General features: G+C 31.0%; 4 protein-coding genes and 1 long non-coding RNA gene across 6 annotated transcripts; 4 read left to right on the top strand and 1 right to left on the bottom strand.

The window, feature by feature from the left end:
- The first annotated feature begins 194 nt into the window (after window positions 1-194).
- On the top strand, window positions 195-3,093 carry LOC100796911 (phosphatidylinositol transfer protein 3-like). The gene is given in 6 exon segments (XM_041014776.1): window positions 195-441; window positions 636-756; window positions 849-1,025; window positions 1,097-1,195; window positions 2,099-2,355; window positions 2,536-3,093. Coding segments are annotated over 4 exon segments (555 nt in total). The 5' UTR covers window positions 195-441; window positions 636-690; the 3' UTR covers window positions 2,312-2,355; window positions 2,536-3,093.
- Window positions 3,094-4,261: 1,168 nt separating this feature from the next.
- Window positions 4,262-9,064, top strand: LOC106798366 (uncharacterized). Its single transcript, XR_001387773.3, has 2 exons — window positions 4,262-4,668; window positions 8,460-9,064. It is a non-coding gene; the product is annotated as an uncharacterized lncRNA (long non-coding RNA).
- Window positions 4,667-6,099, top strand: LOC100805062 (uncharacterized). The gene has a single exon (XM_006577931.4). It carries the CDS (start codon window positions 5,307-5,309, stop codon window positions 5,679-5,681), a length of 375 nt encoding a protein of 124 aa, XP_006577994.1. The 5' UTR covers window positions 4,667-5,306; the 3' UTR covers window positions 5,682-6,099.
- Window positions 9,065-9,807: 743 nt separating the features above from the next.
- LOC100527789 (DUF21 domain-containing protein At1g47330) lies at window positions 9,808-14,163 on the bottom strand. Of its 2 annotated transcripts, XM_003523786.4 has the most exons (12): window positions 13,847-14,155; window positions 13,659-13,735; window positions 13,494-13,577; window positions 13,293-13,406; window positions 12,954-13,040; window positions 12,575-12,714; window positions 12,402-12,489; window positions 11,694-11,767; window positions 11,366-11,550; window positions 10,837-11,048; window positions 10,311-10,357; window positions 9,808-10,136 (listed from the first exon to the last, which is right to left on the bottom strand). In XM_003523786.4, exons 1-12 carry the CDS (start codon window positions 14,022-14,024, stop codon window positions 9,959-9,961), a joined length of 1,464 nt encoding a protein of 487 aa, XP_003523834.1. In that variant the 5' UTR covers window positions 14,025-14,155; the 3' UTR covers window positions 9,808-9,958. The 2 variants fall into 2 exon arrangements, with proteins under 2 accessions (XP_003523834.1, XP_025983943.1); XM_026128158.2 differs by lacking the exons at window positions 9,808-10,136; window positions 10,311-10,357 and adding an exon at window positions 11,140-11,182 and having other exon boundaries at window positions 10,906-11,048; window positions 13,847-14,163.
- A 5,341-nt stretch (window positions 14,164-19,504) lies between these two features.
- On the top strand, window positions 19,505-21,510 carry LOC100801340 (putative S-adenosyl-L-methionine-dependent methyltransferase BCG_1768c). Its single transcript, XM_003523785.2, has 2 exons — window positions 19,505-20,054; window positions 20,636-21,510. The coding sequence occupies exons 1-2, from the start codon at window positions 19,664-19,666 to the stop codon at window positions 21,286-21,288; spliced, it is 1,044 nt and encodes a 347-aa protein (XP_003523833.1). The 5' UTR covers window positions 19,505-19,663; the 3' UTR covers window positions 21,289-21,510.
- Window positions 21,511-21,642: the final 132 nt, after the last annotated feature.

Here is a 21,642-nt window from a genome sequence, read left to right as displayed (position 1 = left end):
GGAAAAATCACATATTTTTGTTCTTGTGAACCCATCCCGAAATAGATACATAACTTAATTAAAATAAAAGTGACTTTCACATGATATCCCCATGCTTTGGTAAATAAAAGAGATTCAGAATTGTAAACTTGTAATTAAGTTACGAGTATGCTTACACATGATATCCACAGGCGTCGCTAAGTACAACCTTTAATTTCAAGTACATTTTTATGTAAATAATTGCCATGAACCGATTTGGTAGCTGGAACCATTTTTTTTTTCCTTTTTCTCTCCCTTCCCTATTCAAAGAGTAATTGTTTTGTGTGACGTGTTTTTTGTTCAATCGCTTATAATTATGTTGCTTCTCTCTTCAGTCTTCGTAGTTTGATGGCTTCCACACACAAACACACTATTGGATGAGACCCCTATCCTGTTTCTGCGTTTCAACTTCTTCCTTTGCAGGTTAATTTACGTTCAATTTCCAATGTCGTTTGTTTTTCCCTGATCTTTGATAATGCGAAATTGATATTTTTTGTTCCCTTTTCTTCACCTCTTATGAGAATCTGTTGTAACTTGTAACGCAGAGAAAATGTTCCTACTCCTTAATTATTATCTCCGTGTCTCTGTATTTGTTTATTTTTTTATGTCACTTTCAGAATCGGTTGTGTCAAATCATTAAGCGTTTCCGAGTAGCGGGAATTTTCGGTCGCAATGTTTCAGCGCAGGAGCAATTCGCAGCCTGGACAGGGAAGAGAGGAGCATTATAACGAATCGAAGGTAACGATTTTTTTTTTTTTTTGCTAAGCATTTTGTTTGGTTTAATAGGGTGGTTGAGTTGTTGTATATATTCTGAATATTATTATTGGCAGATTAAAGAGGTGAAGGATGCAACTGGGCCCTCAGCTGGACGAAGCTAGAAGTACTGAAGTGATAATTGTTTGAGGAGATATCTGGAAGCTCGTAATTGGAATGCGGACAAGTCGAAGAAGATGTTGGAGGACACACTCAAGTGGAGATCAACGTATAAGCCTGAGGATATTCGCTGGGTAAGTTTTGCTTTGTTATCATTTGGTGTGAGATGCTGTGATTATTAAGGTAATGAAAGAAAAAGTTTCAGGATGAGATTGTGGTGGAAGGGGAGACAGGGAAGTTGTACAGAGCTAGTGTTCATGACCGTGAAGGAAGGATAGTCCTTGTATTGAGGCCTGGAATGCAGGTACCATGGGTTGGTTTGGACGTTTTATGTTTAACTTTATTTCGTGAAAAATATTTACTGTGGACTAAGGTGTAAGTGCTTTTTGCTTTCCAAATCAATCAAATCATTGGGGAAATTCTTATATTTTACTAGGAGTAAGAGATTTTTCTTACTCCTTACCGCTAGATATGTGCTTACATGCCCACATCTGCGATATTGATGGCTCACATGGCTAGGATGTAAATGGTTTTGGTATACTTAAATTCAACAAAATAAAAAACAGTAAAATAAGGGAAATTAGTACAATAAAATATCTTCCAAATATATTTTTCTGCCTTTTTAAACTTTTCTAATTGAACTTTTTAAACTTTTAGTGTCCGCGTGATTGTTTTCCTGTAGAGTGAAATTGAATGAAAGTTTTTAAAATTGTGTCTCATATTTTCATACACTACTTTAATATAGATATTTTTTTCTTAATTCCATTCTCTTTCACTCAATCTATCCACCTTTAGTATCATCTAAAACTATAGTTTAAAAATTGAGTAAATAGTGTATAGGTTAGAGTTTTTATATGTATATTCAATGGTATATATAACAATGTTAATTTTTACAATAAGTATTTTAAATTATACTAATAATAATTTTTATTTGTTGACCGTGTAAACTTTTTTTTATCTAAACTCTTTAAAAGTTCACACAAAATTGTTTTCATTTCATTTTGTTTTCAAAGTCAATATTAAGAGTTCAAAAATAGTTGTTGTTGTTGAGAGTAAAGAAAGAAAATTATACGCAAAATTCATTTATATTAAAATGGATTAAAATATAGTCCATGTTAAGGACTAAAGTATTTTTTAGAAATAGAAGAAATGGCTAGGTTACTTTTTGTTTTTTCTTGGGTATTGAAATTGAAAACTAATGTGTTAGTGGTTGTTGCTGAACACATCTTCAAAAGAGAATCAGATGCGACATCTGGTGTATATGCTGGAAAATGCTATGCTTAACCTTCCACATGGTCAAGAACAAATGTCATGGTTGATAGACTTCACTGAGTGGTCGTTTAGAAATAGTGTGCCCATTAAATCAGCCAAAGAGACCATTAACACCTACAGAATCACTACCCTGAGAGACTTGCCATAGCTTTTCTTTACAACCCCCCTCGGGTTTTTGAAGCATTTTGGAAGGTTTGCTTTCTTTGTGCTAGCATTTCAAAAACCATTCTTGTCTCATGGGCCACGAAAATCAACATCATGAATAAATTACAAGCATAATTTGAAAAAATAAAGAGGCATGTCTTGTACACCACTATACTAATCCCATTTAAGTACTATGATGTTACCTGTTTTATTATTATTATTATGCAGATAGTCTCAAGTTCATGTTGGATAAGAAGACAATTCAGAAGGTGAAGTTCGTCTACCCCAACAACAAAGATAGCGTGGAGCTGATGAAATGTTATTAAGATGAGGAAAATCTTCCCATAAAATTTGGAGGAAAAGGGATACTGAACTATAACCATGAGGAGTTCTCCATATTAATGGCTCAAGCTACGTTGGTAAGGGTCTTTCTGGAGCAGAGTTAGCCCCAGAGTCAGCTTCCTTTGAACCTGGGGAGATATGATTGTAATTGTATGAGCTATGAACATCAACAATAGTCAAATTTGTTAACTTTGATTCTCTGTAAGGATTTACTTCGTTCCTTATATTGAGAGAGTAAACTTGTTCCTGAGCTATGCTGATTTTTTTAAAACATGGCAATGTAGTGGTAGAGTAGTAGTTCATTACAATAATACTTACTGAGGTATGAAACAAACCATTTCGTCATTTTCCAAATACTTGTCTTTGCTTCACAGAAAAGCATTCATCTACATGAAAATACATGTCTTACAAATGTGTTCTGTGCAATCCACAGAATCATACGATTACATCAATGTCGTTCTATCCTATTGGCAAAAACAAAACATCTATGACGGCAAAAACAGATAAAGGGGAGAGAAGTTAGGGCGTTTTAGAGTTAGCAAAAGCCGGTAGCTGAACAAAGATAACTACCAAGGTACAACAAACAGTTGTTTTCCAAATATAGGGGTAGAGATTCCAAAGGGAATTATAATTTTTAGGATTATTTTTAGTCCTCGTCCGTTCGATAAAAATTAATAAATAATAGGTTTCGTTCTCTATTATAGGCAATTTTAACATTGAGGAGGGTCAATGTCACTGCTTTTTATTTTTAAAATTTAGAGACCTTTGATAATTAATTAAAGTTGAAATTTGATAATTACAACCAAATTTTACCAAAAGTTAAAAAATATCTTACTCTAATTTTTATGAGCTATTGTTTGGCATGAGTGTAATAACAAACACAATCAAGTCAACTCCTATACTTAGGCTAGTCATGACATCTTAGGGACTCAGGGTAGAATACTAATTAGGGACCTTATATATAAATATTAAAAAATATAAGTATATATTGCATAAAAATAAATACACAATTTCATTAAAACAATGTGTTTTCTTACATTAAATAAATAATAATTTTAATAAATCTAAAGGAAAATATCATATTTTTATTTAATTTACTTACATTACATCTTATCATCTATCAATCATTTAGCTTATATCTTTAAAATAAGTATTCATACACAAATATTTATCATTTAGTTTTTATCTCTAAAATAATTATTCATACACAAATATTTATATATAAGTGTAACTCTATAAAAAAATATACAATATTATATATATTTTGAATAATTTTTCTATAATAATTTTATACAGCTAATAAGTTGGTTCAAGTGATATTAAATTCGATCTTCTTAAGTAAGGTTTAAAATTTGAGTATTTGTGAATGAAAAAAAAATTAATTAAAAAAAATAATTTCATTAAAAATGATGAGTCAAATTTTTCAATAAATGTTAATCATCGATAAAATCAATGGATAATTTATATATAACATGATTAAAAAAATAATAAGTTTATACAATTATTCATTTTAAATGTTTAAATGGTTAAAAAAATTAGTCATTAAATAGGACGGGGTCAGGAATGTTGACCCTGTACTTGTACTGTAGCTGGCTTTTACCCGAGGCAACAAGTCCATAACTCCATATTCAGTGTAACAGTGTTACCAAGAGCTTAAACTTACACAGACACAAATTGATCAACGGTAACTGATTGATGCTTTGCTTAGGATGTAACGAAGGGTAAAAAATGATAATGGAAAAACAGAAGAAACAGCAACAAGTAAAAAAGCCCGATGAGTGAGGACGCGAAACCCGGGAAGCGACACAAGTGGTCAGACTGCACTGCAACACTCGGTCTGAGACTAACCAACCCTTACCCCACTCCCACTTTGCTTTGGTCCACGCCCCCAACTAACCATGGTTAGTTTATCCAGTCAGTCAGTCAAACTCAAACACCCAACACCTCCCTTTTTAAACCCTCCTCTTGCACCACATCCCATTCTTTATTATTACAGAACACAGAAGAATTTTAGTTCGAGTGAGTGATGATACGTTAATATCTATATTTTTTTGAATATTTAACAAATACCTGTTTTTTCTTTTTATCTCTCTTTATATCATGTTTATAATACTTGTATTTTTTTTTTAATCTTATTTGTGTTTTTTTCATCAAGTGTCCATTCACATATTGAGTGTTGATGTATAATTTTTCTACTAGTATATTTATCTATATGTATGTGTGTACATGGGAACGGCAAAGATTGGACTGAATGAACAAACAGAGAGGGAGAAGATCATAGATTATTTAAACGGCTCTTGAGTTTTTCTGAATTGTTTATTCCATTGAATGAAGGACCCTAGTTATTAATTTTATATTCCACTATATAGTTCAGAAGAGAAGGGTGCTTGTTTATTTTCATAATAATAATGTTTCCAGAATCTGGATTCTGGTCAAAGATATATCACAGACCACTACTTGCTCTTCACATATTCAGATAGAGAGAGAGAGAGAGAGAGAGGAAGGTTTTGCTTCTTAGTACTAGTACTTTTTAGTATTTTTTATGTTGTCTTCCCCTAGGTTTAATGATGTATGAAAATTTGATGATTTAGAGATATTATCGGTGACAGAGTGGTTGGAAGTGGTTGCTATTATTATTGTTTGATAGAGAAGTATTTATGGGGAAAAAGAAGCGCCAAAAAACGAAGGAACTTTCGGTAGCGATAGCTGAGGCTTCATCCAAAGGAGGTGACACCCAACAACAACAACAACAGCAACCACAACCTCAGCCTCCTCGAAAAAGAGGAAGACCTCGTAAGGTTGTTGTTGTAGAAACGGAAAGCGAACTGAAAAAAGTGGAACCAAAAGAGGAACCAGAAGCTTTTACTTGTTCAGCAACGAAGAAAGAACAACAACATGGGAAGCAACAAGAGGAGTTAACATCAGAATCGGTGGCATGCAAAAGAATCACAAAGGAAGAGATTCAAATCCCAAAAGGGGAACCGTCGAGAAGCAGGGCGAGGAGGAAAAGCAAACCCAGAAAAAGCACTTAAGAATCATTGATTGCTTTTTTTAATCTTCCTTTTTTTTTATCTTTTTATGATTAATTCCTTTCCCTTTCCAGAACAAAGTAATAGAAAGAAACCATTGGGCAATCAGAATGAATATTCTTGGGTTAGGTTCTTCGGCTTGTCATCTTTTATAAGGATTGATGACATCGAAAACGCAAGCATCCAAAGAACTTTTTCTTCAGGTTCTCTCAGCTTGTCTACTCCCTGTTTTAATAGGGTTATATATATATGGTCCACGAGAGAACTTGAATACATCAATGTTTCATTCACATGCAGGAAAAAAAAAAAGTTTGGGTAAAGCTTAATTAATTAATTATAAAGCTAAGGCTTTGCTGTATGTATTGCTTTAACTATATGTGTGTTGTGATTTTGTGAATTAATATGATAATGATTACTATTATTGGGTGTTTTTCTTGATCTCCCAGTGCTCGCCTTTTACCCTCTCTTGATCTTTAATCGCTGTACTATTAGTCTATTACAATATAATTCTTGGATGTACTTTGATTGTTACTAAATATCGTTGTCTCTTAATAGTGAAAATATTGCTTCATTGTTTCTTTTTCCCTTTCTCTCAATTCTTAGCTGTAGCTAGCTTGTTTTCTCATAGGTTTCGATACACATAACGTTTCTTGCTTATTTTATGCGGGGATCATTCGTTTCAAACAACGAGATAGAGAAATATAAAAAATTAGTAATATTAATCATCATTATTATACACTACTTTCTTTTTTCTTCATCTCACTTTTTATTATGTATTTTGTTGTACATATATGGAAAACATATCGTGAATCCATGATCATGAAGCTAAAGAGTGTGTACTGTGAATGATGCGGGGGAAAGGAAGATACAGCGACAAGCAGGAAAATTGGGGGCAAACGGGGATGATACTTGATTAGGGAACAGGGAAATGCAGATTCTCCTATTGAGAAAATTATATATATATATATATATATATATATATATATATATATATATATATATATATATATATATGTATATGTGTGTGTGTGTGTGTGTGTGTGTGTGTGAAGGAATTAAACTAAATAAGTTACACCTTTAAAGTTATTTTTTATTATCGTTATTTATTTCTTTAAAATCTAATATGAATAATTAATCTTAATTATTATATTTTAAGAAAACAAATATTGAGTTTCTCTTTAAAAAAATTAAATATCAAATTATAGAAAGTTTGTTTCTTTAGTTAATTTCAGGGTCCAACAGTCACTAACTCAGGGTCTAAATATTTTTTAGTTATATATTTTATTATTTAATGTGTATAATTATTTTTAGGGTTAAGATTTTATATCACTTGTAAAGAATCTATATGCAGAAGGGTAATGCTACATGAAGAAGTTCACTGTCTATTCTACTCAAGATTAAGATAAAATAAACGACTAAGAAAAATACTAACAAAACACTCAAATATACTTTTTTTAATACTACATACAGAAGGGTAATGCACATTTATCTGTCATAGTTGCTTTGTAGTATTTTGAGAAAGTTGTCCCATCTTGTAGTTGCAGGGGTCATTGAGAAGATGCAAGTCATTATAGAGTTGTGTATTAAAATAACTGTAATTAAGCTATTCTTTACATAAGATGTAGATAGATGTATTCAAGCCTGAGCAAGGTGATTAAAAGGAATGCAAGAAATTTCTTAAGGATGGCAAGAGCACATTTGACAGCATGTCAAATATGATCCTTCTGCAGTGTATGCTAGCTATTACTTGGTATCTGTATAATGAATAGCTTTAGATAATGAGTGATCTTTTGAGATGAAATTCAACCTTCCCAAGCTTGCACATTTATCTTGACGGTATAGTACATTCTCAATATATAATTTGGATGCTGGGAATAAAAAAATATTTTAAAGTATTCTTCTATTAATTAATATTTTCTTTTAAAAGGAAATGGTGGAGGGAAAGGCAAAGCAGAGCAATTATATACCAAAATTTCACTAGCTGTTTATAGCTGTATCCAATCTTCACATTGTGTGCCTCATACAGAGCAACCTACACATTTAATTTGCTATGCTAAGAATTTGCCATCCTTTTTACTGATAATTTCTAATCTTTTTAGCAAATTCTGTTGTACATTGAACCTTCTGCTGCTAATGCATTCCACATTTCCACTTACCTATAAAGAGGGCGAGTGTTGATTCTCTGTTGGCACATGTACTTCGGTATAATTAGGGATATAGATGACAATGTATGACTTTTGTTTTTTGGAATATATTTTGGTTGAATAAACTACCTAATTGCATCCCACAAGCCAGCACCATTGATATCAAGTAACTGAGTACATTTGCTTATTTTGACATGCTTTGATATCTGCCACCAAGTTAGGATACATTTTTATTATAGAAAATGTTGGATATTTTCTGCTTTCAATAATGATTTTGCATGCTTCTAAATGTATCCTAACTTACCCCATTTGTGCAATTCATATGCATATTCAAGTCCCAGGCTGCTTAAAATAATCAGCAAAATGCCAAAATGGATTTCAAATATTGTAATTACAATGAGATTGTTTCATCAAATGTCATCTATTACTTATTTCTACTTATACTGTTATAAAGCAATCTTATAATGCAGCAGAAGAATTTTAAGCCACATGATTCAACTCTAGGAATACTTTCAATCACTTGCAACAAATCTTAATTTTCCATTTTCCTTTTGATTTCCTAATCTTTCTAATTTTGTTAGGCACGGTTCTATGCATTTAATGTTGTTTGCTAACACAATATTTATATATTTGGCAGGTGAACTATGATTACCATTATAAGGAAAGCACATGTTGCTATTTCCTTCATAGACTCAACTACTGTGTAAATTTGTTCTATTGTTCTCAATCTCTACTAAGCAATAATAAACTTTTTAACATGAAAACATCCTATTTAATGAAAAGAGCGTATTGATGTTACATGTTGGATCCTCCTCACCTAATAAGGTGTTTCAGGATGGTTGGAGCTGGAGAGGATTAACAAATGAAGGATATACTGTGTGTAATACATATGCACTTCTGCATAATAATCTCTTATCACTGAATTCTGATTTGCTGAAAATTTTGTGGAGTGTAGAGGCTCCGTCTAAGGTGTGCTCTTTTGGATGGAGGGTTGTTTTGGATAAGATTTAGACACAAGATGGGTTGTTAAAGAGGAATGTTATACATGGAGCAGATGCTTCAATCTGCTGCTTCTATCATCAGCATCTTGAGACATTTGTGCTCCTTTTTTTGGGTGTAGTTTCTCATACAATGTATGGCAACTGTGTTATGAATGGATTGACACACAACAACCTTTGCATATGGACTGTAAGTAACATTATATATATATTGCAAAGTAGCATTGGACATTTGCTTAGGCAACACTACAATTCATCTTATAACACAAGTGCCAATATTATGTTTAATCCACGCCAACTTATTGCATTATGAAATAGGTATACACTTTAAAATAATTATAATTCAATATTGTCAATTCTTAATATATTCTAAATTCATATTTATAGTATTTTAATATTTTAATTTCTATTTTATCATTGACTAAATGTACTCCTATCAATTAGGGGGACAAGTTTGATATGTTCCACAAAATCAAACTGAATCTTCATTATATGCTATTAATTATCTTCTATTTAGGATTTTTAAATAATAGTTTGTAATATAGTAAATTTGAATTCCATTTATGACTAATGTGCTTTCGTATGATATCCTGTTTTCTAATGCTAAAATTTGTATCATATTTACTCATTCAAAACTTATTTGTTTACTGCTATACTCTCAATTTACAAAACGTTTTTTCAATCAAATCTTATACTATTTACACATTAACAAATGCGTGCAACCAGTCAAGTGATCCGTGCGAAGGCATAAGTATTGTACTGCTATACTCTCAATTTACAAAACATTTTTTAATCAAATCTTATACCATTTACACATTAACAAATGCGCGCAACCAGTTAAGTTAAGTGACTCATGCGAAGGCATAGGTATTGTACTAGTTTTTTTAAAAAAAGAAAAAAGAAAAGAAAAGAAGTGGATGTGATATTAAAAAGTGAAAAATTTTGATTACACTTTCATTAAAAGTGAAACCAAAATGAATCATTCTGTTTTGTCTGGCAAGCCACACGCTACCGCAGTGTTCCTCTATATTAATTTATTAACATAATATCATACAGGGAATTTTTTACAAGAAGCTATATACTGCTCTGCCTTTTCAACAGAAACACAAACCTATGTCTTTCTCTTATTCCTTATGAATTATCGATTCCTTAGTGACTCACTTTCTGAGATTAGATCAATTGTGGTAGGTGAGCCCGTTGCAGAAGTAGCTGTAGAAATTGAATTAGTTGGTGTGTGTCCTTGAACTGCTTGTGAAGGCAGCAACATATTTGCATCAGGAGCCTTCTCCTTAGAAGCATTCATGTTAACTTTTATCCTGCATTTGCAATAACTCAATTTAGCATTATTCTTCATACAATAAGCAAACAATGTTCTATTGCTGTGCACTAAACCAAATACCAAGGAGACATTTAGTCAGCTTGCAACAAAATGATCTAACAAAACTGTTGGGCTTCAGATGGCAATTAAGAGGAAACAGTTGAAAACTTACTTGTTATGGATATTGACATATTCATCAGTTTCATCTAGTATCTCCTCCTGAAATACACAGATTTAATGAAGATAGATCAACATATGCAACTAAATTAAAAGGCAATAGAAGCATAAGTGCAACCTGTAGTTGCATTCATAACAATAATAATATATGAAGCTAAAAGCCCTAGCAACAAAACAACCAATTCTAGCAATTTGAAACATCTACACGTAACAGAGAAGTACTTCTGCAGAAGTCAAATCAAGCACTTCTTTCTTCAACGACTATAACTATAAAAATAACACTTAATCATCCATACTGAGTGCAAATATGGAAGAAACATTGGATGGGGAATTATGCAATGGGCAAAAATTAACATATGGAAAATATAGAATGAATAAGCGAAAGACGGAGTTCATCGTGTCAGAGACAGCTAGAGTTGCACCATCAGTACTAAGAAGAAGAGTATCAAAACAAACATACAGGACTAAATAATTTGAGCCCATACTACTAATTCTAAGTATAATGCATTAAATCTTCTAACCTGAAGAAGCTCTTCAATGACATCCTCCATTGTAATAACACCAACAACCACTTCATTGGGAGGAAACACTGGCAGGGGAGAATTATCAAGGTCCAGGATGCAATATGAACAACCTCTATGTCGCTTTTTAAAAGCAGGAGTTGCTGGTGGACTTTTCTTTGCTTGCTGAGCACCATCTGTAGTCAAAGAATAATGCGACTCCAATTTCTCACCTATATATGTGGCAACAGTGAGCATATGTCTAAATATACAGATAGAAAACCACAAACGTGTGAAGTAAAGCCACATGGTGCTGAAAATGACCTTCACAAAAGGAAACACAAATGACAATTGCTGGGTACCAAAGCTTCATAAAATAATCAGTAAGGTCAGCAAACAGGAGGAATGATGACACTTTCAAGGGAACTAAAGAACAATTTAGCATATACTGCTTTATGAGTTTGATAAATTGCTAACCATACATAATACTTCGATAGCATGCACTCTACAAAATGAAACTTATTCTAGTTTTATTTAAATAAATCACTACCTTTATCCAAGGATGTCTTCTCTCCTTTATTCTTACGCTTGTCCTTAAGATCAAGTAGTTCCCCATCTTTAACTTTTTTTGGGGCTTCATTTTTATCATTTAGGTCCCTATACACAACTGCAATATGACTGTGACCCTTCTGAAATTCGTTCAGTATATCGTACAGAGGCATGTTCTCTGAAACACTGCAGATGAAGAGGAAAAAGCGATTACCTTGTAATACCAGCATATCAACAACATACAAACAGAAAAAAAAATGTTGATACATATACGATCAAGTTCACAGGTAAGGATAATGTATCTCAACTCATGTATGAAAAAGAATTACCGAGGAATTTTTCTGATGAGCATTTTTCTTAGGGGAACTGCAGCCTTTGAATCAACCATAAAGAGATTTTTAACCTGCACATATAAGTGAACAAAACATTAACTAACAATGAATGAGTGACATAAAAGTGGATACCTGGTGGGATAAGGCTATTGTTTGTTATAATTGAGTGACATAATAGCGGATAGAAAGTGATGGAGTTCCTTTTTTTACTATTTATCATGCAACAAATCTATTTTATTTCAAAGTGACTTGAAAGTAACCCTCTGCTACAGTTCGGGTATACCCTTCTCACAATATCAGATCCACAATCTATTACTTGGTATATCATAAACAATAACCTTAATCAGGATATGATAGAAGGTTTCAAGCTTGACATCAATCTTTGTAAACTTTTTCCTTCAGGATCAAATTTATATTTTTTTTTATGCATTTCATTCAAACAATTTTAAATTTATAACAGTGGGCAGAAAAAAAATCAATCCATAGCATTATTAATCCCCACAAACATTATTCATTACATATTATAGCAACATACAAACAATTCAAAGTATTAGTCTTTAGAGTAAATTGATGTTGAGAATAAATGAGATATTCTCCAACTTAAAAAAGAAGATAAATAACTATGATAATAGACATTATCATTGAGATAAGAATTCTACAATCCTGTGTATCTATTTACAAAATCTGAAACGGAAGAAAAATTACCAGAACAAGTCCAATAATATTGGTTTTTTCTCCTGCATAAACTGGAACTCTACTATGACCAATTGTCATTATTGAATTCAGTGTCTCCCTTCAGCGCAGACACAGAGGGCAGGGTTAGTACAAAAGAAGCGATAAGATTAGTGGAGAGAACAATAAAGAATTCACAAACCCACAAATTTAGAGTTGCATCCAGATCAAGGGAAAATGCCTTTGATATGGGAGTCATGGCATCTTTTGCAGTCTTTTCTGTCAAGTCAAGTGCACCAGTTATGATGGTTGTCTCGTCATGAGTTAAATCTCCTCCTTTACCAGCCTAGAAAAGAAAACAACCGTATAGCCATGTTACATCAAAGCACAAACCAGAGCCATATTGAAAGAACTGAAACACAAGTACTAGAAGCACATCTTAAAGCATTCAAATGAATATAAAGAAAATAGTTTTCTTAATCCTCAAAAACATGTGTATATATATATATATATATATATATATATATATATATATATATATATATATATATATATATATATATATATATATATCTACCACAATACCTCATTTCCATGAAAATTCACAAAAGTCTTGAGCTCTGCCCTCTTTAAAAGGGCAGCATGTCCTTTACCCAACATCCAATCAAGAACCTGAAAATATTACAATCTCCATCAGTTTTTTTACATTTACTAATCTTACTTTTTTTTTTGTTTGTTCCCACAGGTATTCTTTTTTGGAGACAATCTTGTCTGAGACACTACTGTCAAACACTAAATATGAACACCTCTCCGACAATTATTCAAACCTTGATTTGTTACGTTTAGGAAGACTAATAACCACTCTCACTAAACTTACCCTGTGTTGATAGTAATCATACATATATATTGACATTATAAGCATACCTTGCTGATAGGATAAGAAAGCGGGAAGAAAACTATAAGAAGAACCCGAACAAGTGGAGCCAGCGTGGCTCCAACCGTCAATCCATATCTTGTACAAATTGCTTGGGGCAATATCTGCACCAACCATGGAACGAAGAACCTCATAAAACATTATTATTCATGTTGTTTCGCTGATAACACGAAAATCAATAAATAAATTACCTCTCCAAACATGAGGATGAGCGTGACCGAAATCAAGATTGCCGCAGCGGGATGCACCAGTGAATCAAGAAAAATGGGAAGAGCCTAAAACAGAAACATGCCAAAACAAAATAAAATAAAATGATTAATTAATTAAACCAAGAAGGGTTGAGAAAATAACAAGACCTCCATGGCTAAGGAGTTTCCAATTAAAAGCGTGCAAAGCAGAAGATGCTGGTTCTTAACAACCGGATAAATTTTCGCTGCAAAAAGAAAAGAAAAGAAAAGAAAAGAAAAACAAAGAGTAAGAAGCAGAGAATTTAAATAATTGGAAGGAAAAAAAAGGGGGATGATACTATGATAGTATTACTAACAAGCGTGGATGCGATCCTGAGGACGACCAGATTTGATGAGAACTTCGAGGTCGACGAGTCCCAAAGACATGAGTCCGAGAGTGAGACCAGCCATTAGTCCCGCGAAGCAGACCAAACCTATGATCACCAAAACGTACAGTGAAAACTTTGTTCCACAGCACGGTATCTCCGCCGCCATCTCTCTCTTTCTTAAGACACAACAACTTCTTCGTTGTTCTCTTTCTCTTATTTTAAGGTCCGATGTTAGGTGATTCTCATGCGATCACGCTTTTGGATTCCTTCCGCTTCTTAATTCTTATTCTTATTCTTACTACTACGATATTAAAATTTATATAAATAATAAATAGTAATAATGATGAAAATACCTAATTCTCTCTCTCTCTCTCTCTATAATTGTGGGGCTCACTCCTGTCACTTTTCTCCTGCTTTTACCTCCTCTTCTGCCGCCAAGCTTCTGTCATAATTTTAAATAAATAAAAGTTTAGGGACTGTTGAGTCTCAAAAATTCATCAGCTTCACGATAAACCTCATGTTCCATGAATGCTTATAAACATGCTTACTAATTACCTATTAATAGGATGCTTACATTTTATAATGAGACTTAAACTCACGTTGACATATTTATAAAATATAAGTCCGTTTCTTATTAATTGGATTAATGTTATTTGACAAATTTTATTCTTAATTCGAGTGTTGTAATATAAGATAATATGTTGAGAATCTGTCATTCCCACTAAAAATTAATTTCATAACTAATTTAATTTCTAAAATATATATTGGGTGTCATTAGAGAGTGTAAAATTCTGACTACGCTGATATATAGAAACAGAGAAGATAAATATGTGAAAAAAACTGTTCAATCCCTATAATTAAGTTAATTACTACAAATATTCCAAAATATAAGTTAATGAGTTTATATGCTTTTTTTTAACATAATGAGTTTATACGTGGTAAGTTTGCATTAAGAAAGGAAAGAAATCTCAACATTATTGTTGCGCGCTTGTCAGAGTTGTAAGCATCAATTATCTCATTACTAATTAATGGCTAATGCTCTTCCAACGCATAAAGCACTTGACTAATCTGCTTTTTTTTTTTTTTAATGAAACCAGTAAGAATATTAAATTCATATTTTATAATTTATTAAAATATTTTTTTATATTGTTTAAATTTTTAATATATTATTAATTATTTAGTTTAAATTTTAATAAATGAAAATTAGTATATATGTCAATAAATAATTTATATCGTTCTTAAGTATTATAATTAATTTAATTCATTTAAGATTCTATTTGAAATAAATAAATAAATATAAATTTTGTATTAATTGAATTGTATAAAATTTATATTAATTAAATTATTTGAAAAGAATGAAAATGAAGATGTCCCTTCACATCATCTCATAAAATAAAATTTTCTTATATATGCATATAAGAGTAGGTAGATAGTAAAATATAGAAGATTAAACTATTTATTTTACAAAAATGTTATTTGGTGCGAACCTTGTTTTTCAGTTAAAATGTATTTTATGTTTTTTCTTAATGTTTTTAATTGTATTTATTTTTAAAAAATTATATTAAAGCACAATAAGTCAATAATCGTTCGTGCGCTTTCGTGTTTACGCTTTACGCTGTTCGTACTGAATAACGGTGCTCTTTATTTTATGTTTAAAATTTTACTTTAAGTTTTAGTTCACATATATAAAAAATGAGAAAAAAAATATTATGTATTGAGATTTTAAAACAATTTTATATTATTATTTAACCATGATATACTATATAATGTAAATATGTTAATTTTTATAATTATAATCAAATGATAATATAAAATTATTTTATATATATATCATTAAACTCTAAAAATTGTAAGCTTTATCTTCTATACTTTAATACTTGTATAAAAGTTAAATTTTGATAATGTTTTTTGGTAGTATAAATTTTGATGCTTAGCATTTTTTTTCCTGAATTGCTTAGCATTAACATCAGAGAAGAATGTTTAACATTGTAAGATTACTGTAAATTTTCTTACGGGATTAATCATTATAAGAAAGTGAGATTAAGACTTACAATTTTTTTATTACAAGACTAAAATTTTAAATAAAAACTAAGTAAATAGTTTGACTTTTATGAATTAACTCGTAGATATGTAATTAAGTGAGGAAGAAAATTACAAAAGAATAAAATAGAAAGAACATGATCAAATTATATTATTTTATAAATGCAATTTTTATCGATTTAATCAATCAAGATCATTTCTATCAATTTTTATTAAAATTGAACAACAACAATAAAATAATTAAATAATTTATATTTTAATATATTTAAAATATTTATATTATGTTGATTTTAATTTATATAAATAAGATAATAAATGTAATATGAAATTTTGTATATATAATTTATGTAAAATAAAATTTTAACACAACAGTAAATTTTAAAAAACATTATTTAATTAAAAATAATAAAATAATATGATAATTATTAAAATTATATCAATATATTTTATTCTCCTTATATATTAATATTATAATTTTTTTAATCCATAAAAATCAAAGAAAATTATCAAAATATTTATAACACTTACTCATCATTTTTAATCAATCAAATTATATCATTTGATATTAATATAAATATTATACTGAGTAAAGTTACATTTTAGAGGTATAGTTAATTTTTTTATACTAACCTTGGGATAATATTTCTGCAAAGTGGATCCGGTGGATAAGTATTTCTTGGCTTCTGCGTCATCTTTTCTTTTTTTTACATTAAATATTTGGATGAGATGGAAGGACGGTTTTGCGTATCTGTTTGTCCATTTGTCTTTCTTTAACGAAATTAAAATTCCCCGCTGGTTGGTTTTGGTATAGATGGATCGTGGAATGGAATCCAATTGATTTGTGCGTCATGATTCACCAAAAAAGTTATGTGTATATAATTAGTTACTAGCACTACATTCGTGCATTATACAGCATATCAATTAATGTTTTTATATATTATTTATTAAATTGCATTATCAATCAATTTAAAACACTTATATAAAATGGTATAACTCACATATAACTAATAACCTTATCTATTAAATAATATATAATTAAAGAGTTTGATCTTCAAGGCCATATATAAGAAAAAACTTTTATTATAAGAGATTAATCTTTTAAATAAATAACAATGGATTTGTTTAAACTCATTTGTTAAAAAAATTATTTAATAAAATAAGTAATTTTTTAAATTTTTTATGTGTTTATTTAAATTAATTTTTTATTATAATTAAATCATATTTATTTCTTAAAAAATTACTTTTCAAAATTATTTTTTAGAAACATTTTTTTTAAACAAATTAACCCAATATCTTTATATATTATATATTAGTCCTTGACTTCCAATTTGAGATACCATATGTAAACAAATTATTAGAAATTAATTTAAATATAACTTTAAAATATTTATCAATAAGAGTCAACTATCTTAACACACTTGTTAACATATTGGACGATAGTTTAAAAAACATTATATTGTAAATGCATTCTAACTAAATTTTACTAATCATATAAAGAAAATTAGAAAAAATGAAAAAATATTATTAAGACTATAAAAAAATTAGTGTCTTCAATGAGATTGAAAAAAATAAAATTCCTACCAAATGTTGGGCTTGATGAAAAGCAGTATCTATAACGTTAATAATCTATAATCTATAACTATTAATAATGATAATTACACATATTTTTTAGACAATTTTATCCTCTATCAATTTTTTTAACAACTGCCCCACTACTTTTTAGTTAATTAGTTTCTTTTCTTACTTTTTTTAAACTTCTAAACCTTTCTTTATTTTATTTTTATTTAAAATATATAGAGAGGCAGTCTTCCTCTAGAATAAAATAAAATGAATATTGGTTATTGTTGTTTGAAATGTTTAAAATAACAAAATAAAAATATATTTTATTCTTTTTCATTTAATACTTTTTTTACTCAATTTGAGACAATAGTTTAGAAATAAAAATGTCATTTTTTTTATCACAAAATGTCTTTTTTTGATGTATTTATCATAAAAATATCTAAATAATGGCAAAAAAAATATTTCATAATACAATTTATAATGTTTTGTTAGTTAGTTTGGTTTATGAAGGAAAGGTAAAAGAAAAAAAAAAGAAAAAAAAGAAAATAGGAAGTGAGATGATTTTTTAAGTTGTTTGGTTATTATATAAAAATTACACAAATATTGTAACTAAAAGCTAAGATGTATAATAAATAAGAATATTTATGTCTTTAGATACATTCAAGTTTTGTCTTGTTATCTTTCCCTCCAAATTGGGAGAAAGAAATATTTGATTGGATTGTATGAATTCTTTTCTCTTTCTCTCTTATTTTTTTTATACCAAATAAGGGAAAATTTCTTGATAAATATATATTTTTTTCCTTCCCTAATTTCATACATAGGCTTAGTCATCACTTGATTGGCATGTTGAAGATTCGTTTTAATTCCGGTGAGTCGACACCAGTGGATACAAAACAACTTGCCTACACTCACAGTGAGTGAATATATTCTATAGCTTACGGGTATTTATCAAAGTGAATAGACGCAACAATGTAAGTGACACTTAACAGTTAACAAGCAACTGTCAAGAACTTGACGGTGATCGATTAGAAATTTTGAAAGAGCTTCACGGAGGACACCATCATTCCCTCTTTAAGGAAGCTCTGCATGCATAACATTACGCATTTAACTTACCAAACACTTTCATAACCCGGTACAAAGAAATCGGTAATTACATTTTTTCGACGTCTTAGGATTGCATGATGTAGTAGTAAATACTTTAAATTGGTTCTTAAAAGAACACGTGGGTCAGTTTGATACTTCAAAAAATAGTTTTTAGTATGTTGAAATTATAATATGAAATGTTTTAATCTTATCATTTAATATTTTACATTATTTTCTAATTATAAATTATCATTACTATGAATTTTAAAATAATTTAATAATTTTTAATTGAATAAAAATATAAAACTAATCTCACAGGCAAGCGAGATAAGGGTAAATGCCGTGCCGACTACCGCCCTACAACGCATGAAGACGTGGCCTCCTCCTAGTTCAACAAATAGTACTTGTAACTTGCAAGTTCCATGGTCCCACGTAGTAGGTATTTTAGGAACGAAAAAGAAGAAAAAAAATGGTGCCACAATTACTACATATAGTACATCGACAATTAATGTGCAGGATTTTGTAATTAATATATACAGTGTAAACATAATAATACAAATAACTCTAAGAAAATACCTTTAAACATATATCAATTATTGTTTTTTTTATTAATTTATGGTTTTTATTTTTAAAAAATAACGAAAAATCAAACCGGTGATAAATAAATCATTAATCAATAAGTTCGAACAAGCAAATTGATGTTTCAATTGGATTGATAATAATAATAATTCACAGTTTAATAGTTTATCTTTGGTTACAAAGCAAAGCCAAGGAGCTGCATGGTATTTTATAATTATGTACTGAAGAACTCAGTCCATTGTTGTTGTTGTTATCCAAGTTGAGGCAGCCACATCTACAGCATTAGTAATTTTTTAGTGGGAACCACGGAATGTGACTTTTGTACTTGAAAAATGACAGGGAAATTAAGAAAGGGTCGGGTGGGTTATGTAATTGTGGTAGTCGTGGACTGCATTGTTGCCTTGCCTTTCATTAACGCTAGAAGCTAGGCGTGTGGTTCTCTTTTCCTTATCCCTACCCGAAACCTCTCTATATATAAAACAACAATGTATTATCCTCTTCACAAACTCTTATTAATCCCTTAATTTTGTGTAACACACAATCATGTCAGATAAAGAAGTAGTAGTAAATGGGTTATCTGAGGACCAAGCATGGCAAGAGCTCAAGTTTCCAGAGTTGTTGAACAGTGATGCTGTTAGAGAAATCCATGCAACTATTGAAAAAGAATGGGATTTTCTTCAAAGGTCAGCTTGCCAAACCGCTGCGGGAAGGGCTCTGTGGAAGCATGCCATCCATGATCCACTGGCTGACGTGCTGGCAGGAGAGACTTACTTGAGAAACCTCCATGAAAAGATCAAGAAAGACATTCTCAACAATGCTCGCGAAACTTCCGGAGTCATTCTCGCGGTTCGAACCCTTTGGTTTGATTCTAGACTAGAAGATGCCCTTAATTCCATTGATGGCAGACAAGCACAGGTTGTTCTCCTTGGTGCAGGTTTGTCAACAACACTCGGCTACACATTGATTTAATTTAATTTTTCCTAAACAACTTTCATCTTTTTATTTTTTTTCTTTTTTCTTTCATTGAGATGTGAATCTGCTAAGTTACTCAGAATAAGTGATTCTGTTGCCTAAGACAATAACAGCATTGTGCTGCCTAAAAAATTAGGACGTTTGAGTGAATTACGCCTTCAGGATCACGTTACAAGATATTTAAATGCCAACTTCTTGATTTTGACGAACTATATTTCTTATATCATCACTAGCCATTTTTGGACCACTATCTATCTATCTATCTAACCAGTAGCTAAACATAATCAATGACATGACAACATAGTGCATCTGCCCATATTTTTATTCTTTGTTAACACGCCTTTTCCCAGATAATTACTTCGCAATGCAAATTCCTAAGGACCCATATAAAGAGAAAAGGAAGGAGGGGCGGGAGAGCCGAAAGAGGGTAAAAAATGAACTATCCATGCCAAAAAGAATTATATTGAGTCGAGTTAATTCTATATATTCGTAATTTTCTCGCACAAAAATTATATATTGACAGGCTTGCAACTTCTAATGTAGGAATGGACACGAGAGCATATCGTTTGAGTTGCTTGAAGGACAGCGATGTCTTTGAGGTTGACTTTCCACAAGTATTGGATGTAAAAACCACTATTTTACAAGCGGCTAAGGACTCCTCAAACGACTGCCAGCATATAATGTCCAAAGCCAAATCCTTAACCAGAGTAGCAGCTGACATAAGAGAAAGTGACTGGTTGGAAAAGCTTGAGATTGCAGGGTACTTGCCTCAGAAGAACACTGTTTGGATTCTAGAAGGCATCCTTTATTACCTCACCCAATCCCACGCCATGCAAGTGCTGAGGATTTTGGCTAACAAATGCGCCCTAACCCACACAGTCCTCTTAGCAGACTTCATGAATAAGCCATCTACCACTCTATCCAATTCAGCTTTCCAATTTTATAGCGATTGGCCAGACCAACTCTTGCCATCCATTGGCTTCAATCATGTAAAACTTTCGCAAATTGGAGACCCAGATGCTCATTTTGGCCTCTTGAATGATCCCTTAAATCTCTTCAACAAGCTCCGCAGCTTGCCAAGATCGTTACAAACCAATCCAGACGATGGAACGCCATGCTGTCGATTGTACTTGGTGGAAGCTTCTGGTTCACCTGACCAAAATGCTTCAAATAATGGACCAATCACTCAGACCTGATTCGTATAATCTGGTCTCCAATTCACGTCTACTCATAGTCTTGTCTAGATGCGTCCACATTAATTGTATTGTACAATAGCACATGGAAAGTAGGTATCTAATTTTAATTTGCAAATTCGTCCAACAATTGTTGGCCCATATGATGTCGCTCGTATAATTTCTACAAAGTCAGCAAAGTGCAAATAGCTATAAATAACCTCAAGACCAAAAGTAATTATTTCAGCCTTTTTCTCTTTCCAGTTCTTGATGGAAGAATTCTACTTAATGATGAAAATAATGCAGGTAAATATATAATGCATTTATTAATATCCTTAATTTAGTGTTACTATTTAACCCGTAAACCTTGGGCCAACC

The sequence above is a fragment of the Glycine max genome, chromosome 4, assembly GCF_000004515.6.
Source record: "Glycine max cultivar Williams 82 chromosome 4, Glycine_max_v4.0, whole genome shotgun sequence".
Classification (NCBI taxonomy): domain Eukaryota; kingdom Viridiplantae; phylum Streptophyta; class Magnoliopsida; order Fabales; family Fabaceae; genus Glycine; species Glycine max.
This window is presented reverse-complemented; position numbering and strand designations above follow the sequence as displayed.

Coding starts and splice junctions, on each gene's coding strand:
- LOC100805062 (XM_006577931.4), top strand. CDS start 5,307: ATGGGGAAAAAGAAGCGCCAAAAAACGAAGGAACTTTCGGTAGCGATA.
- LOC100527789 (XM_003523786.4), bottom strand. CDS start 14,024: ATGGCGGCGGAGATACCGTGCTGTGGAACAAAGTTTTCACTGTACGTT. Junction 13,407..13,493: donor TCATCCTCATGTTTGGAGAG/GTAATTTATTTA, acceptor TGGTTGGTGCAG/ATATTGCCCCAAGCAATTTG. Junction 10,137..10,310: donor TATGTCAATATCCATAACAA/GTAAGTTTTCAA, acceptor TTGCAAATGCAG/GATAAAAGTTAACATGAATG.
- LOC100801340 (XM_003523785.2), top strand. CDS start 19,664: ATGTCAGATAAAGAAGTAGTAGTAAATGGGTTATCTGAGGACCAAGCA. Junction 20,055..20,635: donor GGTTGTTCTCCTTGGTGCAG/GTTTGTCAACAA, acceptor CTTCTAATGTAG/GAATGGACACGAGAGCATAT.